This window comes from Salvelinus fontinalis, chromosome 21 (genome assembly GCF_029448725.1).
Source record: "Salvelinus fontinalis isolate EN_2023a chromosome 21, ASM2944872v1, whole genome shotgun sequence".
NCBI classification, from domain to species: Eukaryota; Metazoa; Chordata; class Actinopteri; order Salmoniformes; family Salmonidae; genus Salvelinus; species Salvelinus fontinalis.
Genome location: NC_074685.1, coordinates 32,464,546 through 32,488,160, shown reverse-complemented (window position 1 = coordinate 32,488,160; position 23,615 = coordinate 32,464,546). Strand labels below are relative to the sequence as shown.

The window sequence follows — 23,615 nt, the reverse complement described above, 5'->3', positions numbered from 1 at the left end:
CAGGAAAAGGCACATGACAGCCCGCTTGGAGTTTTCCGAAAGGCACCTAAAGACTCAGACCATGAGAAACAAGATTCTCTGGTCTGATGAAACCAAGATTGAACTCTTTGGTCTGAATGCCAAGCGTCACATCTGGATGAAATCGGGCACCATTCCTTCATGAAGCATGAAGAATGTGAGAAACTCCCCAAATACAGGTGTGCCAAGCTTATAGCGTCATACCTAAGAAGTCTCGAGGCAGTAATCGCTGCCTAAGATGCTTCAACGAAGTACTGATTAAAGGGTCTGAATGTTATATTTTCAGGATTTTTATTTTTAATAAATTAGCAAACATTTCTAAAAACCTAATTTTGCTTTGTCATTATGGGGCATTACATGTAGATTTATGAGGGGGGGAAAACAGATCAGGGCTTTACATAAGGACAATTCAGAGTATGCTATTCTGTTCTTCTGAAATAGATTCTTCTGAGCTACATTTTCTTCATATCTGTCTCAAATAAATAATGGATTTATTTGGACTTAAATGGATTTATCAGACTTTCTAAACTGTAGATGTTCCAAAGGTCTGCATCAGTGGCTTGTAGGCTATGCGTGGAAGCCAGGAGATGCAAAATGTTTTTATGTTAATTAATGGTCAATTACCGTGAGACCGACAGTTATTTGCTTGACAATCACTGGCTGACAATTTCATGACCGCCACAGCCCTAGGCGTGGTACAGTTTACTTTTTTTGTCCTTTTTGTCCTCCATCCACTTTCATGGGATTTCCTCAACCTTCTAAAGGACCCATTGTGACATGACTTCCAACATTCTATTCTATTAGCTGTAAACAATGGTTTACATAAATCAGCTACAATGACCACTTTCCCAACAAATTAGACAAAAAGTATGACATATTGGTGCCTCCTTTGCCCTGGGCTAACGGAGATTTTAGCCCAGGGCTAAGCGAGTGTTTACACTTGCACATTCGAAAGTGGGCTAGCACCAACCTTAGCCCAGGGCGAGCTGACTCTGCTCCAGAGCAGGATTAGCACCAAATTTCTAGCCCCAGAACATGGTGCCAAAATAGCCAATGAGAAATGGGTCAAGAACAACAACTAGAATGTTCTCTGTCCAATCACAAAAGCTGCACTGCCACTTAACTTACATACACTAATGATGCCTGTAATGTGTTCTGCATGTTATTTTGATGAGTGAAGTCACACTTTCATCCTTCCATCTGAGGACAAAAAACATACTTTCATCCGTGCAAAAACAAAAATGATTGCTATGCAGGCTGGATAAAGTCTTCTCACTCAGCCAACTAAAGGTACAAACTATACAGCTTGAAGGGCAGAATAGTCTCCATTTTCATCTGTTTTCATAGCTTTTCTATTGACATTTAATTGGATATATCCATAATAATATTGATGCATTATTTGCCTGGATCACAGTATATCCTGTACAGGGGCAAGATAGAATTTAAAAAATGGAACATTGTTTCAAAGGGCAGACAGGCAGACAGTAAGGTTTGTACAACCCATCTCTGTTGGAAATCAAATGCTCGGCTAGAAGCAAGATTAAATAATGTGTTAATACATGTAAATAATGTATTTATGTTTTTATTTGTAATACATTTGCAAAAATGTCTAAACACCTGTTTTCACTTTCATTATGGGGTGTTGTGTGTACATTGATGAGGAAAAAATGTAATTGAATCAATTCTGGAATAAGCCTGTCTGAATACTTTCCGAATACACTATAAATAAGCATCTCTAAAACAGTGTACAAGAATACTTTTTCAAAAGACACTCCATTGAATGAACTATGCAGGATTTCCTTGAATGAAGCACTATCCTCCCCGTTGATGGTTATGACGGGCTTTTAAAGCCTCCAAGAGAGACCACAATGTTTTGTATTTCTATAAAAAATCAGTTATCAGCATAGTCGCAGTGAGACAAAGCAACCCATGCAGAGATAAACATCCTGATGAGTGTGTTGGGTTTTCATGTAGCAACTCTGTGCTCATCTGAGAACCTGCAGCTGTGAGTCATTAAAATCAAACGGGGGCTTATAAGTAGCAGGCTTAATTTGGCTGGCTTTTTTCTTTATGTCTTGGTTTGAAAAAGAAACAGATGAAAGGAAACGGTCAGGTCTGTCATTTCCTTAATGATGTGATGAGAGCAGGAGGGAGTGAAAAGGAACTTCGGGGTCTCTAAAGACATGCAGTACTGCAGGGATGTAACTTAATTCAAAGACTAACCCAATGTCATTACTTTGTGAAATGTATGTATGCTGTGTATAGACGTGACAGCTTCCCAATATGTTTCCATTTGTTATATACACTAAGTGTACAAAACATTAGGAACACCATCATAATATTGAGTTGCACCCTCTTTTTGCCCTCAAAACAACCTCAATTCGTCTGGGCATGGACTCTACCAGGTTTCAAAGCAATCCACAGGGATTCTGGCCAATGTTGACTCCAATGCTTCCCACAGTTGTGTCAAGTCGGCTGGATGTTCTCTGTGTGGTGGACTTTTCTTGATACGCGGGAAACTGTTGAGCGTGAAAAACCCAGCAATGTTGTCGTTCTTGACACAAACCGTTCTTGACCCAAACCGGTGTTCCTGGCACCCGTTCAAAGGCATTTAAATATTTTGTCTTGCACATTCACCCTCTGAATGGCACACACACACAATCCATGTCTCAATTGTCTCAAGGCTTAAAATAATTATTTAACCTGTCTCCTCGCCTTCGTCTACACTGCTTGAAATGGATTTAACAGGTGAATAATAAGGGCTGGCATTTCCAAAATAATAAACCCCCTCTCTATCTCTGGTTGATAAAATCTGTCATTTTAATCGATAGGTATATTTGCTCCAGATCTCGATAAGCATACAGTAGCTGTCAAATGCAATACTCTTTGATTGGTTATGAGACAATGACCTGCCACTGGCATTAAACAAAGCATGTGTGTCCATGTATGCTGATGATTCAACTATTTACGCATCAGCAACCACAGCTAATGAAGTCACTAAAACGCCTAACAAAGAGTTGCAGTCAGTTTTGGAATGGGTGGCCAGTATGGTTGTCACGCCCTGACCTTAGTTATCTTTCTTTTCTTTATTATTTTGGTTAGGTCAGGGTGTGACGAGGGTGGTATGTGTGTTTTTGTCTTGTCTAGGGTTTTGGGTATGTCTAGGTGTGTGTGTGTAGTCTAGGCAGTATGTAGGTCTATGGTGGCCTAGATTGGTTCCCAATCAGAGGCAGCTGTTTATCGTTGTCTCTGATTGGGGATCCTATTTAGGTTGCCATTTTCCAGTTTGGTTGGTGGGTGATTGTCTATGTGATGTTGCATGTTTGCACTCAGTGTTATAGCGGTCACGGTCATTTTGTATTGTTTGTTAAGTGTTCTTCATTATTAAAAGGACGAATGTATTCTAATCACTATGACGTTCGTGACAATGGTCTTGAACATCTCTATAAGTAAGAGCATTGTATTTGGTACAACTCATTCCTTACGTGCTAGACTGGTCCTGAACATCTCTAAAACTAAGAGCATTGTATTTGGTACAAATCATTCCCTAAGTTCTAGACCTCAGTTGAATCTGGTAATGAATGGTGTGGCTGAACAAGTTGAGGAGAGTAAATTACTTGGCGTTACCTTAGATTGTAAAATGTCATGGTCAAAACATATAGATTCAACGGCTGCAAAGATGGGGAGAGGTCTAGCTGTAATAGAGGCTCTTCTTTTTTGACACCACACTCCAAAAAGCAAGTTCTGCAGGCTCTAGTTTTGTCTAATCTTGATTATTGTCGAGTCGTGTGGTCCAGTGCTGCAAGGAAAGACCTAGTTAAGCTGCAGCTGGCCCAGAACAGAGCGGCACATTTTGCTCTTCATTGTAATCAGAGGGCTGATATAAATACTATGCATGCCAGTCTCTCTTGGCTAAGAGTTGAGGAGAGACTGACTGCATCACTTCTTTTTATGAGAAACATTATTGTGTTGAAAATCCCAAATTGTTTGCATAGTCAACTTACACACAGCTCTGACACACACACTTCTCCCACTGGACATGCCACCAGGGGTCTTTTCATAGTCCTCAAATCCAGAACAAATTCAAGAAAACATACCATATTATATAGAGCCCTTATTGCATGGAACTTCCTTCTATCTCATATTACTCAAATAAACAGCAAACCTGTTTTCAAAAAACAAATAAAGCAACACCTCGAGGCACAACGCCTCTCCCCTATTGGACCTAGATAGTTTGTGTGTGCATTGATATGTAGGCTACGTGTGCCTTTCTAAAAATGTCTGTAGTTCTGTCCTTGAGCTGTTCTTGTCTAATGATGGTCTGTATTAAGTCATTCTGTATTATGTTTCATGTTTTGTGTGGACCCCTGGAAGAGTAGCTGCTGCTTTTACAACAGCTATTGGGGATCCTAATTAAATACCAAAAATACATCAGGACCCATTTACCCAGAGCAACAAAATAGTGTCTGAAAACAACTTGTGAATTAAACAGACTTGGTGTTGTTACTAGACCACCAGTTAAAATAATAAAGCTAGAATTCAGTCAAAAGCACAGTATTGGAATTATTTTTACCAGGTAAGTTGACTGAGAACACATTTTAATTTACTGCAATGACCTGGGGAATAGTTACAGGAAGAGCCAATTGTAAGCTGTGGATGATTAGGTGACCATGATGATATGTTGGCCAGATTGGGAATTTAGCCAGGACACCAGGGTTAACAGCCCTACAATAAAGTGCCATGGGATCTTTAGTGACCACAGAGAGTCAGGACACCCATTTAAAGTCCCATCCAAAAGACAGCATCTTACACGGGGAAATGTCCCCCATCACTGCCCTGGGGCATTGGGATATTTCTTTAGACCGGAGGAAAGGGTGCTTCCTACTGGTCCTCCAACACCACTTCCAGCAGCATCTGGTCTCCTTTCTAGGGACCAACCAGGACCAAACCTGCTTAGCTTCAGAAGCAAGACAGCAGTGTGATGCAAGGTGGTATGCTGCTGGCCACACACAAATTTGATTGAATACAAAATCCTGGTTTGTCGGAATGATAAAGGCAAATCTTTCACTTGCATACATAGAATGTGATTTCTATCAGATTGGCTACTTGAGAAGAGCACAGGACTTTGAACTTTGAACAAATCACTTACTGTATGTCAGAATGGAGCCTGAAATAGTGTCCAGTGATGCATTCTGATTATGGTAAGTTTTACAGAGTTTGTCCTGGGCTTTGCAAAACGAATGGTGATTCTGGTCCATTTCTGTAGAGATCTGAGGCACACTCAGATGCATAAACAGTCGAGCACAACCCCACCGAGGTTGTTTTTAGGCCTACAATGTTAACAAACTCCTCACTGGGCCAGTAACCGAAAGGTTGCTGGTTCAAATCCCAGATCAAAAAACATGAAACATTTACCAATGTGTCCTTGAGCAAGGCACTTAACCCTAGTAGCTCCTGTAAATCACTCTGGATAAGAGCGTCTGCTAAATTACTAAAATGTACTTATTAAATTGATTAAGAGAAACTGGAACATCATTTTTGGGTCAGTGGCAAGTAGCCTAGTGCATAAAAGTGATGGGCCAGTAACTGGAAGGTTGCTGGTTTGAATCCCCGAGCCAACTACATGAAAAATCTGTCGATTGATAAATGTCTGCTAAATAGCTAACATGTAGATGTACAGTTGAAGTCGGAAGTTTACATACACTTAGGTTGGAGTCATTAAAACTCGTTTTTCAACCACTCCACACATTTCTTATTAACAAGCTATCGTTTTGGCAAGTGGGTTAGGACATCTACTTTGTGCATGACAAGTCATTTTTCCATCCGAAGAGGAGAAGCAGGAATTTGACCAAAACGCAGCGTTGTGACATGATGATTTATTTTACAAGACGAAGACGAAACGAAATACACTTGGATAATTACAAAACAAATAAACGATGTAGACAGACCTGGACGACGAACTTACATGAAACACGAAGAACGCATGAACAGGGAAAACTGACTACATAAAAGAACGAACATACAAACAAACCGAAAACAGTCCCGTGTGGCGCAATGACATACACAGACACAGGAGACAACCGCCCACAACAAACAGTGTGAAAACACCTACCTTAATATGACTCTCAATTAGAGGAAACGCCAAACACCTGCCTCTAATTGAGAGCCATACCAGGCAACCCTTAAACAAACATAGAAACAGAAAACATAGACTGCCCACCCAAACTCACGTCCTGACCAACTAACACATACAAAACTAACAGAAACAGGTCAGGAACGTGACAATGGGACCACGCAGCCGTCATACCACTCATGAAGGAGAAGCGTTTTGTCTCCTAGAGATGAACGTACTTTGGTGCGAAAAGTGTAAATCAATCCCAGAACAACAGCAAAGGACCTTGTGAAGATGCTGGAGGAAACAGGTACCAAAGTAACTATACCCACAGTAAAACGAGTCCTATATCGACATAACCTGAAAGGCTGCTCAGTAAGGAAGAAGCCACTGCTCCAAAGCCGCCATAAAAAAACCAGACTATGGTTTGCCACTGCACATGGGGACAAAGATCGTACTTTTTGCAGAAATGTCCTTTGGTCTGATGAAACAAAAATAGAACTGTTTGGCCATCGTTATGTTTGGAGGAAAAAGGGGATGCTTGCAAGCCAAAGAACACCATCCCAACCGTGAAGAACGGGGGTGGTAGCATCATGTTGTGGGGATGCTTTGCTGCAGGAGGGACTGGTGCACTTCACAAAATAGATGGCATTATGAGGGAGGAAAATGATGTGGATATATTGAAGACAACATCTCAAGACATCAGTCAGGAAGTTAAAGCTTGGTCGCAAATGGGACTTCCAAATGGACATTGACCCCAAGCATACTTCCAAAGTTGTGGCAAAATGGCTTAAGGACAACAAAGTCAAGGTATTGGAGTGGCCATCACAAAGCCCTGACCTCAATCCTATAGACAATTTGTGGGCAGAACTGAAAAAGCACGTGCGAGCAAGGAGGCCTACAAACCTGACTACATTACACCAGCTCTGTCAGGAGGAATGGGCCAAAATTCACCCAACTTATTGTAGGAAGTTTGTGGAAGGCTGCCGAAACGTTTGAAGCAAGTTAAACAATTTAAAGGGCAATGCTACCAAATACTAATTGAGTGTATGTAAACTTCTGACCCACTGGGAATGTGATGAAAGAAATAAAAGCTGAAATAAATCATTCTCTCTACTATTATTCTGACATTTCACATTCATAAAATAAAGTGGTGATCCTAACTGACCTAAGACAGGGAATTTTTACTATGATTAAATGTCAGGAATTGTGAAAAACTCAGTTTAAATGTATTTGGCTAAACTGTATGTAAACTTCTGACTTCAACTGTAAACTCCTCCTGTAAGCTGATAAGCATATCACTGCACCTGCTAAACTGTGTACGTGACCAATAACATTGGCCAGCTTTAGGAAGAGTGTTGGTGATTCCAAACTTCTTCCATTTATGAATGATGGAGGCCACTGTGTTCTTGGGGACCTTCAATGCTGCAGAAATGTTTTGGTACCGATCCCCAGATCTGTGCCTTGACACAATCCTGTCTCGGAGCTCTACGGACAATTTCTTTGAACTCATGGCTTGGTTTTTGCTCTGACATGCACTGTCAGCTGTGGGACCTTATGTAGACAGGTGTGTGTCTTTCCAAATCATATCCAATCAATTGAATTTACCACAGGTGGACTCCAATCACGTTGTAGAAACATCTCAAGGATGATCAATGGAAACAGGATGCACCTGAGCTCAATTTCGAGTTGCATAGCAAATGGGCTGAATACTAGATTTATGAGGATTTTTTTTCTTCTCCATTTTCTAAAAAGGCTGTAATGTTACAAAATATGGAAAAAGTCTGAATACTTTCTGAGTGCACTGTATTTAGGGCTGCAGCCTCGAAGTTGCAGGGTTGAGTAACCGGGTGGTAGCCAGCTAGTGATGTCTATTTAACAGTCTGATGGCCTTGAGATAGAATTTGTTTTTCAGTCTCTTGGTACCAGCTTTGATGCACCTGTACTGACCTCGCCTTCTGGGTGGTAGCGGGTGAACAGGCCGTGGCTCGGGTGGTTGTTGTCCTTGATGATCTTTTTGGCCTTCCTGTGACATTGGGTGCTGTAGGTGTCCCAGTGATGCACTGTCAGCTGTGGGATACAGCCCGACAGGATTTTTTATTTATTTATTTTTATTTTACCGTTATTTTACCAGGTAAGTTGACTGAGAACGCGTTCTCATTTGCAGCAACGACCTGGGGAATAGTTACAGGGGAGAGGAGGGGGATGAATGAGCCAATTGTAAACTGGGGATTATTAGGTGACCATGATGGTTTGAGGGCCAGATTGGGAATTTAGCCAGGACACCGGGGTTAACACCCCTACTCTTACGATAAGTGCCGTGGGATCTTTAATGAACACAGAGAGTCAGGACACCCGTTTAACGTCCCATCCGAAGGATGCTCTCAGTTGTGCATCTGTAAAAGTTTGTGAGGGTCTTAGGGACCAAGCCGAATTAGAATACAATATTTGACAAACTTTCTTGTTTTTTCTATGCACCGTTACACTTGTTAACCCTGTGATTTACTTTGCTCAAAGTTTACAAGACATAAAGCATGAGGATATCAAGTTATGCACAGAAAAGACTGAGGTCATGGAAAGAAACAAAGAAAGTTACCAGACAAGAGGTACATTGAGGCGATGCAGACTGTACAGTTTGTGTGTGAGTTCAATAACCATGAGAACTGTGTCCACTGCAGGGATGTATTGCTGTGGATTAATTGAGGATCACCCCTGCTGTTCAATGTCCGCTAGCTCTGTACGGCTGAAGAGCTTTCCCCATACAAAAAGTGTTGAGATCAATCGTCTGCTTGTCCCTCTCTGTGCTGTCTTTGTCATTGTTCAAGTTAGCAGGCGTGCTATGAACCAGATCAATGGTGAGCATCAGCGGTCCAAGGACAAGGATAAAATACTAGAAGCATTGATGGAGGAAGAAGTTAAACATGACTTACAATCGTTTATGTGCATTAGGTAAATCTGTTCTGAAGATTCAGCACATTATCTTGTTTGATAAAATATCACTTGAGTGCTTGTGGGGTACGTCCTCTAATACTTGTTCATCAACTCAGGCGCAACTAGAATGTGTTCTAAATTATACATAGTCCGATGTGATGATAGATGCACATTGTTAATACCCCCAATCTAAACTTTAGTTTCACAAGGGAGTAGCTGCCAGTAGTTCCAGCAGACTTCTTTAATGAACTGCCCCGGGCTAATCGTGTCAAATGAACAGGTGGATTTACTACCATTATCAGTCCATGGCCACTGAACCTGATGAGAAAGACCCAATGTACTCTCTACTGCTGAAAGAACAATCTGTTCCTAAGGCAGGATTTACACGTGGTCCATAGCTAGGGGTGAAACTGTCTCTCTGTGAAGACTTAAGGATGGATCTGAAGTGTCGACCTTGAACAAAGATAAAATAATGTATTTTGTCATTTTGGAGTCATTTTTATTGTAAATAAGAATATAATATGTTTGGGAACACTTAATGTGGATGCTACCATGATTATGGATGATCTTGAATGATTCGTGAATAATGATGAGTGAGAAAGTTACAGATGCACAAAGATCATGCCCCCAAAACATGCTCACCTCTCACCATTACCAACAACAGGGGAGGTTAGGATTTTCTTGTTGGTATGGTGTTTATATGACAAGAAAATAGAAGTGTTTGGCCACACACACCAGCTGTAGGCTTGGTCTTCAATAGAACAATGCATATGCAGAAAAACCTGGATACCTCTGCCAGGAGACTGCAAGTGAATCTTTCAGGAAGACAATAACCACAAAGCACGCATCAAAATCACACATGTCAAATCACAAATCATTGCCATATGAATCCAAAAAAACTGTGAAAGTTATGCCCTTGGAACAAAAAAAAAAAAAACGCTAACTGGGAAAAGGACAGACATTGGTGCCAGTAACAACAAGCCCTGTCCACAGGATGAACCATCCCTGACCTGCTGAGGCAAGATATGCAGGTCACAGATCAGCCTGTTCAGCCATCTCTGGACCCATGGCCAGCGAGACCCACACCACAACCAAGACCCGTGATACCTGGAGGGAAATCATACTGTGTGTGTGTGTGTGTGTGTGTGTGTGTGTGTGTGTGTGTGTGTGTGTGTGTGTGTGTGTGTGTGTGTGTGTGTGTGTGTGTGTGTGTGTGTGAAATAGAAATAGACGTGGTGTAGGCTGCTGAGGGTCTGCTGAGGAAACCTAGGAAATGTGTGCGACAGGACCTTCTCAAATATACTGAACAAAATATAAACGCAACATGCAACAATTTTACAGTTCTTAGAAGGAAAACAGTCAATTGAAATAAATTCACTAGGCCTTAAACTATGGATTTCACATGACTGGGCAAGGGCGCAGCCATGGGTGGGCCTGGGAGGGCATAGCCCCACCCACTGGGGAGCCAGGCATAGCCAATCAGAATTCGTTTTTCAACCAAAAAAGGCTTTATTCAGACGATCACTCAGGTGAAAAAGCCATATATGGAGGTCCTGGGCTGGAGTGGTTACACGTGGTCTGCATTTGTGAGGCTGGTTGGACGTATGTTGGAGGCGGCTTATGGTAGAGAAATTAACATTAAAATCTCTGGTAACAGCTCTGTTGGACATTCCTGCAGTCTGCATGTCAATTGCACACTCCCTCAAAACTTGAGACATCTGTGGCATTGTGTTGTGTGACAAAACTGCACATGTATTGTCCCCAGCACAAGGTGCACCTGTGTAATGATCATGCTATTTAATCAGCTTCTTGATATGCCACACCTGTCAGGTGGATGGATTATATTGCCAAAGGAGAAATGCTCACTAACAGGGATGTAAATACATTTGTTCACAACATTTGAGAGAAATAAGCTTTTTGTGCGTCTGGAAAATTTCTGGGATCTTTCATATCAGCTCATGAAACATGGGACCGACACTTTACACATTGTGTTTCTATTTTTGTTCAGTATACTATTTACGTATGGCTTATTTAAGTATGGCTTATCCACTGGCATCATGGTTCAATACATAATGTACTCAAACTATTGATTTTATCCTGGCTAGTGGTTGCATTGATTGTGCTTGTTTTCTGTGACATTGCTATAATTGGCCAATGTTTAGGCACACTGAGGATCTTGCACAGGAGGCAATGATATGCTGCGCCCCTGTGGAAAATAAGAGGACTACACGACACAGATACAGTTTGCTCATTGTTCACGAAACTATTTTCTTAACGTTACATTGAGACTTCTGGCCATCAGAGGGCGCTCATGTACAGTCGTTGCTCATGAGTCCTGATTTAAAGAGTGTCCTAATGGAGTGTGTGTAATAGTCTCACAAGGTTGTGCAAATGGAGTGTCACACGGTAGTGTAGTGCAAGTCATTAAGATGGAACAGGCCTCTCCCGGGAAGCATCTTTAAAAGGACATAAAACACAGTAAAGACAATCCCATTTCAAAGCAAAGTGGCACTCCCGGGACATGCATTTGCGTGCACAAAGTGCATTCATTAATCCAAACCTGAGACAAGGACGGAGGAGCAGGGAGAACTGGTAATGACATGAGTCTTGAAACAGGTAAACACCACAAACCATATGCCAGTTATTTAACTCCCCATTTACACCGTCATAACAGTCATTGAAAACAACAGAGGAAATTATTATACATATTAGCTCCATTTCTTTAAATGTAACCACATTGTTTGATGGGGATTGCTCATCATTTTGTATGTAAACGAGTCGAGCTTCCGCCAGCACCAGGTTTAATCCCCAGCCAGCTGGACGTAAAACCACTGAATGGTAAGGCAGCAGTAGCAAATTATGCCATTCCATCTAAGAGAGGGTGCCAGGTGATCACAGGAAAGGGACATCCTGAGCTCCGTCTGCCAGACATGGACTACCACGTCTTCTGTGACAGATGAAGCCTGTTGAAGTTGCTGTATACAGATGGAAGGTGCACTGGACTGGAGACTTATAAATGGAGAGGATTTACACACATCCAGGCATTACATGACACAGTCATGCAATGAGAAGAAATGTTTGAGTTTATTTTATTTTTACAGGGACAGTGCACATTAATCAACGTTTCAGTAAAAGTGCCGGTTTTAGCCAGCCGGCTAATTTTTAACCGCAGTCCCTGGGTCTGCTTACTATTTGCTGCTACTGACTAACAAGACTCATAAATAATACATCTCTAGTCTATATAATGGTATAGAGCATGGGGTATTCAACTCCTACCCTACGAGGTCTGGAGCCTGCTGGATTTCTGTTCAACCCGATCGGCCCGTGTAGCTCAGTTGGTAGAGAATAGCCAGGGTTGTGGGTTCAATTACCATGGGGGACCAGTACAATATAAGTATTAAAATGTATGCACTCACTACTGTAAGTCACTCTGGATAAGAGCATCTGCTAAATTACTAAAATGTAAATGTAAAATCATTAATTGCACCCACCTGGTGTCCCAGATCTATATCAGTCCCTGATTAGAGGGGAACAATGAAAAACACAATGTAACTGGCTTTGAGGTCCAGAGTTGAGTTTAAGGAGTATAGTGTGTATAGCACAGTTGGCTTCTGGGGGGGGGGGGGGGGCTTAAAGTAATGAATGGAATGGTATCAAACACATGGTTTCCATGAGTTTGATACCATTCCATTAATTCCGTTCCAGCCATTTCTATGAGCCCATCCTCCCCGATTAAAACCTCTACGGGATCGGTGTCCCTAAACCGGAACAGTTGTTGCTAACATGCGCTATTGTGACTAGGATGACGTTGCATACAACAGCCAACTTTCCGGGACATAGACATGTATTATATGGGCAGAAAGCTTAAATATTCTTGTCAATCTAACTGCAGTGTCCAATTAACAGTAGCTATTACAGTGAAAAAATACTATTGTTTGTGGAGAGTGCACAAGAACAAAAAACTTTGATCATAGCTAATGGTTTGATACATTCACCTCTGAAGGTAAATAATGTACATACATTCAGTAATCTTGCTCTGATTTGTCATCCTGAGGGTCCCAGAGATAAAATGTAGCATAGTTTTGTTTGACAAAATCATTTTTATGTTCAAATGTAGGAACTGGGGTCTACAGTTTGACCCCACTGCTGTCTCCACACCCACCCCGCCCGACCATCTAGATGTGTGAAAGTTAGTGTATAAGCTAATGATCCATCGTGTATGACATTCCTGGGAGTTTGTAGACTTAAATGTTTTATTATCATAGCATTTTTGAATGTTCTCTATAGTTATATACTTGAAAATGTATCAATTGACCAATGCAGCACATTTGGGCAAACTACTGGCAGACTTGATACAAAATATTGTACAGTAATGCAATTCTTCACTGGATCAGTCTGAAACGTTGCACACACACTGCCGCAATCTGGTGGCCAACATCTAAATTACATCTAGACTCCTATCTGAAAGTCTGGCCTTTCTCTTGCATTTCAAAGATGAAGGAACAAAAAACAATGTGAATTTGTTTTGTTTGCATTATCTTTGACCAGATCTAATGTGTTATATTCTACTACATTCATTTCACATTTCCACAAACTTCAGTGCTTCCTTTCAAATGGTATCAAAAATATACATATCCTTGCTTCAGGTCCTGAGCTACAGACAGTTAGATTTGGGTATGTCATTTTAAGCAAAAATTAACCTCCTCTCAGTATATAGTCATTAAACAATACGGCCTGCACATTAATTACATGAATGAAGATAGAAAGTGTAAGGCGCACTGAGAACACTGATATTCGTTTCTCTGCAGATGTCTTCAAAACCTTGTAATGCAGTGTCATGTTAGTACACTAGATGGCAGTATGTAGTATTGGAAATGTAAAAGAGTTACAAAGTTGTGAATATACAGTTGAAGTAGGAAGTGTACATACACCGTAGCCAAATACATTTAAACTCAGTTTTTCACAATTCCTAACATTTAATCCTAGTAGAAATCCATTGTTTTAGGTCAATTAGGATTACCACTTTATTTTAAGAATGTGAAATGTCAGAATAATAGCAGAGAGAATGATTTATTTCAGATTTTATTTCTTTCATCACGTTCCCAGTGGGTCGGAAGTTTACATACACTCAATTAGTATTTTGGCCCATTCCTCCTGAGTAAGCTGGTGAAATTAAGTCAAGTTTGTAAGCCTCCTTGCTCCACACACTTTTTCAGTTCTGCCCATAAATTTTCTATACGTTTGAGGTCAGTACTTTGTGATGGCCACTCTAATACCTTGTGGACACTCTAATACCTTGACTTTGTTGTCCTCAAGCCATTTTGCCACAACTTTGGAAGTATGCTTGGGGTCATTGTCCATTTGGAAGACCCATTTGCGACCAAGCTTTAACTTCCTGACTGATGTCTTGAGATGTTGCTTCAATATATCCACATAATTTTCCTCCCTCATGATGCTGATCTATTTTCTGAGGTGCACCAGTCCCTCCTGCAGCAAAGCACCCCCACAACATGATGCTGCCACCCGTGCTTCACGGTTGGGATGGTGTTCTTCGGCTTGCAAGCCTCCCCCTTTTTCCTCCAAATATAACGATGGTCATTATGGCCAAACAGTTATATTTTTGTTTCATCAAACCAGAGAACATTTCTCCAAAAAGTACGATCTTTGTCCCCATGTGCAGTTGCAAACCGTAGTCAGACTTTTTTATGCCGGTTTTGGAGCAGTGGCTTCTTCCTTCCTAACCTTTCAGGTTATGTCGATATTGGACTCGTTTACAGTGGATATAGATACTTTTGTACCTGTTTCCTCCAACATCTTCACAAGGTCCTTTGCTGTTGTTCTGGGATTGATTTGCACTTTTGCACCAAAGTACGTTAATCTCTCGGAGACAGAACGTGTCTCCTTCCGGAGCGGTATGACGGCTGCATGGTCCCATGGTGTTTATACTTGCGTACTATTGTTTGTACAGATGAATGTGGTACCTTCAGGCGTTTGGAAATTGCTCCTAAGGATGAACCAGACTTGTGGAGGTCTTACATTTCTTTTCGGAGGTCTTGCCTGATTTCCTTTGATTTTCCCATGATGTCAAGCAAAGAGGCACTGAGTTTGAAGGTAGGCCTTGAAATTCATCCACAGGTACACCTCCAATTGGCTCAAATGATGTCAATTAGCCTTTCAGAAGCTTCTAAAGCCATGACCAAATTTTCTGGACTTTTCCAAGCTGTTTAAAGGCACAGTCAACTTAGTGTATGTACACTTCTGACACACTGGAATTGTGATATAGGGAATTATAAGTGAAATAATCTGTCTGTAAACAATTGTTGAAAAAATTACTTGAGTCATGCACAAAGTAGACGTCCTAACCGACTTGCCAAAACTATAGGTTGTTAACAAGACATTTGTGAAGTGGTTGTAAAACGAGTTTTAATGACTCCAGCCTAAGTGTATGTAAACTTCCGACTTCAACTGTAGATGGAGTAGTGTAAGATGAAAGATGGTATCTTATGGCATATACTGTATGTAACCACTTCCCAATGAGTTAGTGGTGTAACAGACAGGCAGAGGAAGAGACAATTACACCTCTGGACTATCATGCTAAGACCACTTAATAGAAATGTGAATACTGTAAACAAAAAAGGTTTATAACACTGGTCAGTGGTCACAGTGGCCATACAGGGTAAATTGAGATATTTAGTTTTGACGTTTGTATTTACCTGGCCACTGACTAGGATCAGTAAATGGTGGATGATGTGATATAATTTATTAGTCAAGTTTCTTATCTGCTTCTTCCAGAGACACACCCATTATTGTATAGAAAGCGTCCCACACTTCACAGCTGCCATTTCACAGAACCCTTTGAACAATGCCGCAATGTCAGGAGATAAAGTTCACCATGTGCTCGTAACAGCCAAACCAGGAGACAGGTTGTTTGTCCATTAAAGAAGAGTACTGTAGGCTACGTAAGGCTTCTATGTTTCTATTATCCTGTCAGGTGTATGTTCTGTATTGTTTGAGACGTTGTTGTGTTTAAAAATAACAAATTATTGTAATCTGTGATAACGAAATGAATAAATAAGAGTTCCATGTACAAACAAGTTAAACAAATTCTGTACAGTTCAGGTACTGTACTACAGTAAGTCTTAAAACCTTCTATTGATTTGTTGGGATTGAACAGCATTACAACATGGCTCTGCTGTAATCCTGAGAGCCCAGACATGGAGCAGTCCTCAGTCACATGACTCTTCCCATGTGGCTGCTGGATTCCTATCGTTCTGTGATCACATGCTTACACTAGGCCAGGGGAAACTATTTATATACCGGGTGAAACCAGAGGTATGTCCAACAGCATACTTTGTTCTGCTCTGCCTAGTTTTAGTTGGCATGGGAGGGAACTTGTCAACTGGGCCGGCCGAAACTTCAGAGGACTTAGAAACCCTTCCAGACACAGCAGGGTTCTTATCTGATATCTTTATCAGCTGAGTGACAGTAGAGAAGTGGTGAGAACTGGGCCAGTCAGGCAGAGAAAAGACATAGTAGCAGCACAACAGCACCTACACAAAGGAAAGTGCAATCAAGTCGGAGGGATGGTACCGTATTACACCAGGGTGTCAGGACCAGGGTTGAGGAGGAAGAAACTCTACTGAGGCACATCATGGGATACACTGAACTTTCTGGTCACAGGCAAGTTGTTCAAAGCTCCTTTGACTATTAAAAAAAATCATCATCATTAACTCACACACATTGACTTAGAACGATATTAGTCAAAGTCTCCCAAAATAACGTGATAAAATAACATATCTGCACAAATAAATGTTTTAATGAAAATGTTTAACTTTTGCATAGCTGAAGAAGTGAAGGGCTGCATACACGCTGTGAAACTCTGGGATGCTGAGAAACCCCAAAATCTTCTTCAACAGTGGACTACTTTACAGCTGCACACATTAACACACAGGCAGGGTTGTTCTGGTAGCAAGGAGACTACATGTCTCGAAATATAGAGATCAAATGCGCTCACTACAAGTTTTCGTTGTAGCCTTCTCACCCAAATTTGGGCACCCTCCAACTTAAGTCGGTAACATCAACCCTGGCCCATAGAAGGAGTCTCTTCGCATTGATTACATGTAACATTATACAGTATGTATATACATCAAACAGTTGCTGGAAACTATTAGAGCTTAATAACAATATTAACATCATTATAATAGCATGTGTTCAAGGAATGTCAAATGGACCACAATGTACAGTGTGTTACATAAGGTGACATCAGGGTCGGCAGGTAGCCTAGCAGTTAAGAGCGTTGGGCCAGTAACCGAACGATCACTGGTTCAAATCCCCGAGCCAACTAGGTGAAAAATCTGCCGATATGCTCTTGAGCAAGGCACTTAACCCTAATTGCTCCAGGGTTTCTGTCAATAATGGTGGATCCCTGGCTGTGACCCCACTCTCAGGGGGAGTGGGATATGCAACAAACAAAACAAATTCCAATACACATGTGTATAATACACACTATACATGTGTAAAATAGAGCAAATGTAAGCACCCAGCTATTTATTATATTGATTATTTACCTGCATTAGACATAGTATAATCCGTCCCACATACATGGCATGAGTCATCATTATAACACGCCACATCCGCGAGTAAGAATACCTGGACTTTTAGCTTGAATACATGTTAATCATTAAATCTATGCCCAAATAAGAGGTGGTTACAGTCCATAAAAAGGCAGAGCTCAGTGTCCATGATACATCAACTAAAAAAAAGGTTTAACTCTAACTTATTGTGATTTAATGACCATGCACATTTTGTTTGCATAAATGAGTCTGTAAGGGCAACTTCATCACATTATCACATTTACAGAACGCATAGGGAGATACTGTTTTAGTTGATCCATCTCTGTGGATTCATGGTGACCATAACAGTCTCTCTTGTATTGTACTATATTTCTGCACAGAACAGAGTCCATACTGTCCATATTGTAGACTATGGTCGGCAGTGAAAAGCAGCTGGAGAGTACAGGCTTGTATATCTCCTCAGTGACGTTAAAGCACCCTCTCTTTCCAACATTCACTCATAACCAAGGCCATCATCCCGTCCGGCAGGAGAACACCATTTATAGATCCCGTCGCTGGAAGATAAAAGCGACAGTTGTTACTATAGAAGTGAAATTTGTTTTTGCCACACAATTACAGAGCAGCTTTTGTATAAGCACTGGAATAAGCAGTTAAAAGAGAGATGGATAGCATGTTTAAAATGACCCCAGATTCCTTGTCAGACCCAGCCTCTGAACACCACGAACAGCTCCACATCCATCATTATGCCCCGAGTTTTGTTTGGTCTGTGTGTGTTCATATTACCTTTTGTAGGGGCAGGCAGCCAGGCAGGCATAGTGAGGAACCAGCTGCACGTCTGCTTTGATCTGACTGTTACAGCCAAATTCAGATACTAAGTCACCCTGCCACCGGCCTGGCCCGCACAGAAAATGGGCTATATAGGGTGTGGAAACATTGTGTAATGCTCTCCCTCTCTGTCTACTGCTCTCCCTCCCTCTCTGTCTGTGTAATATGTATCAATGTGTTCAAGGATGGGCTTAGGCAGTGCCAAGCACCAAGCTTTATTCCCATTCAGGGCCTCCCTTCAGATGTGAGCTGAATTAGAATGTGATGCTTGGCTTGATGCAACTACGGAATATCACCTTCCAACAGCAACAAGAGGGGTCTAGTCAGTTTTTGAATTGTCTTTTACAATACCACTGGATTCAGAACAGCCGGAGAAGCTGTGTGTCTTGGCACAACAAGAGAACAAACTAAGGATAATGATGATAAAGGGGCATCAAAGGTCAGAAAAATGTCCAAGATGTCTTGGAAACTCAGACATACAGTACATACCGCATCATATTGCATTGATGTCTGAGGTTTCGACTGAATCTGATGAAGCTTCATGCGTTCCATTTGTGTTCATCCTAATCATATTGAGCTTCTCTGTTCCATTCCTCGTCTCCTCTTTTCTTCTCCTCTTCCGCCTGCAAAGTTTATGTCGACTGAGACAGAAGAAGAATATTAGAAAGTAACCCATTCCAATTTGTGATGACATCATTTACTTATTATGTTCTTTGAGAATGGTATCATCTGTCTTGACTCTGACATGAGCTATTCACCAAAACATTCTCGCAGTATCACAGAGTTTAGTTATGTAAGGTATTTGTTTAGCACAAAAGACTCTTTTGTTAAACTGATACAACACGTGGCACTCTGTCTCTCTTTTGGGTAAAAATGAGAGGGGAGAGCAGGGCAGATACATACAGCTTGATGAAAACCAAAGGTAACATGGCCACAAGCGTTTTATTAAAACTTGGCCATTCATGGGATACACACAGATTCCTTACGTCCCATCCCAGGGCTAGTATGACAGGCTGTGAGGTGATGAAGCTGTATGTCCACCTTTCCCACTCTCTCACGCACGCACACATACTCCCACGGACAGGAAGGTTGCAACATAAAGTAAATCTGTCTGTTTGCTACTTAAAGAATGTGTATTTTACTCACTGTGCACAGATGCAGATGAATATGATGAGCAGTATGAGGAAGACCAACGCTGCTATCACACAGGCTATGATGATCTGCCGCTGGTCTCCTATACGCCAGGCCAAATCAACATACTCACACCTGGACCCAATGTACCCCTTTTCACATCTGAGACAGAGCAAACACACAATTCACCTGCTGTGATTAAAATGTGCTCAACAAGTTTGTTTATTGTTCCTATTTCTTGTCGCCCGAAAGAAAAACAAAGAAATAACTTGAAGCACCTGGGCTATGAGAAAACAAGCATATGCTGGTCTGTCAAATGAGCTATTCTAGCTGTTCCAAATGAACTGGTCTCGCTGACTGTCATTCTGAGATGCTTGTTGAAATGCAGTCAGACCATATGAAACCAATCATATATCTGCCTTGTTGTTTTACTTTAAGTACATGTGTTCTGTGCAGGGTCACAGTAAACAAGGTCAGTACATTCAGCAGGGTCAATGAGGGATTTCAGGGTTACTTGTCAGACATGAAAGTAAAAACAAAACATCTTTATCATGAACACAAACTTCATACTTGTAATAATAATGGATAATAATTCTGCTACAGTTATCAAAATATATACAAATGAAACATGTTTTCACTGCAGTGAATGTTGAGTACGCAGCGTGTTCTTGGCTTGAGACCGTCTGCCTTGAACATGTACAGATAAATGATTGGGGCCCACAGTAAGGGTCGGGTGAGTTGATTTACCTGCATGAAGGAGTGTCATGTTCCTTCACAAAGCGGCACGACCCATGGATACAGTAATTCCTGAACTCCTTTGGACAATTGGTGAAATGGCCGCTCCATTTGGCTTGAGTTACAGTTTCTATCGAGTCTATGGCAAGCGCAAAGAGACAAATACAGGGGAAAGGGGGATTATAAAGTAATTCATTTGATATATAATACCCTTCTTACAAAAAGATTGCATTGAGAAGGTGATGTAGAATAAGATATACGTTTGAAGTGAGAGCCCCCTTTCAAACTTGTCATGAGGCTCCTGTTTTCCCTTAGTAACCTGACTCAGGGGGGCCAGTGTGACTTGTCATATAAATAGGCTTCTGGCATCATGATCTGAGGAAGGACTAGAAACTGAACTGACCATTGGGGCAAGACTGGTGTGATTGAGGATAATAATGTGTCATTTACAGATTTATAATGAAATTCTGGCAAAGTAAAAAGCAACTGATATCCTCCTCAGCCTAATTTGATAGTTGTGTAGATATACACACACAGAAGATTCTGACCACTATAGTAAAGAGAATGGAAACCTTCTTTCATTATTTTATTCTCCTCTATTCCTTTCCAGTGAGTCATTGGGTGGGTAAAAGAATAATGAGGCTTAATTAACATCACAGAGAGGGAGAAAGCCCTAATTGTAGTGTGAAACATGAGAGCATGCCTTTAAAATGACCTAAATATTGAATAGGTGCGGATCTGGTTACAAAGGAACAGCAGGTGTAAATTGATCTAGGTATTTAACTGAGTAGCTGTATGTGCAGTCAGTCATCATGCCATATTTCCCAGGAATTAGTAAGTAGCTGGGAAATGCTGCTGTTTGGTCAACTGATTTCCCGAGTGGAGCAGCGGTCTAAGGCATTGTATCTCAGTGCTAGAGGTTTCACTACAGACCCTGGTTCGATTCCTGGCTGTATGACAACCGGCTGTGATTGGGAGTCCCATAGGGCGGCGCACAATTGGCCCAGTGTCGTCCGGGTTAGGGTTTGGCCGGGGTAGACTGTCATTGTAAACAATCATTTTTTCTTAACTGACTTGCCTAGTTAAATAAAGGTTAAATACAAAACATTTAACAAATGTAAACTGAACATAAGAAGAATAGTACATTGCAGAGAGGTAATCAGGAACTACCCCCACCTCCCCCTAATAAAATAAACTTCCTGTATCACTCCATGTGGGTAAATACAATGGTACGATCAGTAGTTGATTAGACCTCTTAGTTGTGAGGATTATCATCAAACAGCAATTGACAAATCCTGAATAGTGGAGGCCCTAACTGAGGCTGCTTCAATTGACACCTGATGTCAGCCTGCCATCTATGCACATCTAATTAGCAGTGAGGAACCGAACCCAGTGCACATACAAAGCTGGTGCTACATTTCACAATTCCACTCACAGGAAAGGTAATGACTGCATGGTCACTGGTGGCAAGAAGGCTTTAATTTGCACTATGGTCTCTGTTGGGGATGGTACATGACACCTCCTCCTGATACTAAAGGGCTGGGTGGAGAAGCATTTGATATTCCAACTGTTTGAATGAACCACTGTGTGAATGACGCACTCCTGGAGTACGGCCTTCAATTTAACGACAGAGCAGGAATACTTAGTATAAGAATGTTTTTCAAGGGCACTTAGTCTCTTTACAAACTTACCGTGTATGTAATCACAAAGGCATTCATTTTCTAATCCAACAGGTTGCTTCTAAACCTGAGTAATTCAAACACGTTAACACATGTGCATGTCAGATGGTAAGAAACACTTTTATGTGCGCCTTCTTCAAACTTCAAACAAACTTTTATGGCATGATTATCCCTCCATAAGTTTATGTTTCTCTGGGGGGGAAACAATATACCTGTGAAGTTGTTTGTGTTGCCTTGGTGATGGCGGGACACAGTCTTGTTTGCCGGCTCCTCAGTTGCATTCCATTCAGCCAGAGAGCATTTGCATAGGGCCAAAACTACAACCAGAAAACAAACAGAGCTGGTCGCACAATGCCCAAACATCAAGTCAAATCCATACAATTAAATTGTTTTAGAATCTGAAAGTTAAGGACAGAGCAAAGGTTGTGGAACTTAATGTTTGACAGTAATTTGACAGTAATTGCCCCGGCTTGGGTGTTGGGTTTCTGGGATTCCCAACACTGTGATAACCTTACTAAAGATAGTCTTGCATTCTATCCAACAACACTGTTAGTGTTTCAGAATATTCAGGACAACAAAATCCAGCCATGATACAAATGTGGGTAATGGAATAAAGCTACTGTATCTATGAAGCAAACAGATGTGGTTATTGATAGTCTATGTTATTGGTTTGGATATTGTTGGCATGTGCATTGGGGTACTCTATTTGCTAATAGAGGGCTATGGAGTGGTGGATCATTTGTTGATCATCAGTCACACCAGCATGCTAATTGCTGCTGTCAATCACAGTATAGACAGGCACATAAGATTAGTTATATTTTAGTCATTTAGCAGACGCTAGCAGAGCGACTTACTGTAGTGAGTGCATACATCTTCATATTTTCTTTATACTATTCCCGCCTGGGAATCGCACCTAAAACCCTGGCGTTGCAAAAGCCATGCTCTACCAACTGAGCTACACGGGACTACATTACATATACCAAAGTTAGAGTTTGAATAAACGAAAACTAGTGAAGTAATATAAGAAAGAAAATTGTACTAATACCTGAAAGATATAAATATAAAAGGAAATACAATCTTGAGATTTATGTTGTAAAACAGTACTAAGTCAGTTATTAACCAGATTGTAACTGAATATAATTGCCTATAACGAGTAAATAAAGTTAGTGTGAGGTTGAAGAGTTATTCAACTGGTACACAAAACGGTGCCTCTTACCTGTGGCTATTCCGACGTACAGTTTGTATGCCTTTGCCATGTCCGTGAGCAACGAATATACTTTTCCGGGTGGATAAATAGGTAAACTTAGATTTCGTTTCTTATATAAAATCCGGTCAAAAAGTTCACTATTATATCCTCTGTTTAGTAGGATACCCTGCTTCCCGACTCACGAATAACGTGGTTCCTTCATGGGTGATCGCGTACCGGTGAACTACATTATCAAGAGACACTGCGCAGGCTAGAGGTTTGAATGGGTGAAATGGAACCTGAACCTAATAGTGCCACGCCCACCTAATCATGTATGTGCGAGTGCACTCTACCAGTGCAGTTTCATTATGGCATGCAGCTCAAACTGGAGATTGGCTACTAGGCTATTAATTAAGGTGCAATCC

The 23,615-nt window shown here is 41.2% G+C and overlaps 1 protein-coding gene and 1 long non-coding RNA gene across 2 annotated transcripts; one reads left to right on the top strand and one right to left on the bottom strand.

Annotated features, from left to right (window-relative positions):
- Positions 1 to 16,859: 16,859 nt before the first annotated feature.
- btc (betacellulin, epidermal growth factor family member) lies at positions 16,860 to 23,468 on the bottom strand. Its single transcript, XM_055874837.1, has 6 exons — positions 23,221 to 23,468; positions 22,217 to 22,321; positions 20,338 to 20,464; positions 19,606 to 19,752; positions 18,949 to 19,100; positions 16,860 to 18,188 (listed from the first exon to the last, which is right to left on the bottom strand). Exons 1-5 carry the CDS (start codon positions 23,258 to 23,260, stop codon positions 18,953 to 18,955), a joined length of 567 nt encoding a protein of 188 aa, XP_055730812.1. The 5' UTR covers positions 23,261 to 23,468; the 3' UTR covers positions 16,860 to 18,188; positions 18,949 to 18,952.
- On the top strand, positions 18,619 to 19,806 carry LOC129818691 (uncharacterized). Its single transcript, XR_008753972.1, has 2 exons — positions 18,619 to 18,898; positions 19,615 to 19,806. It is a non-coding gene; the product is annotated as an uncharacterized LOC129818691 (long non-coding RNA).
- Positions 23,469 to 23,615: the final 147 nt, after the last annotated feature.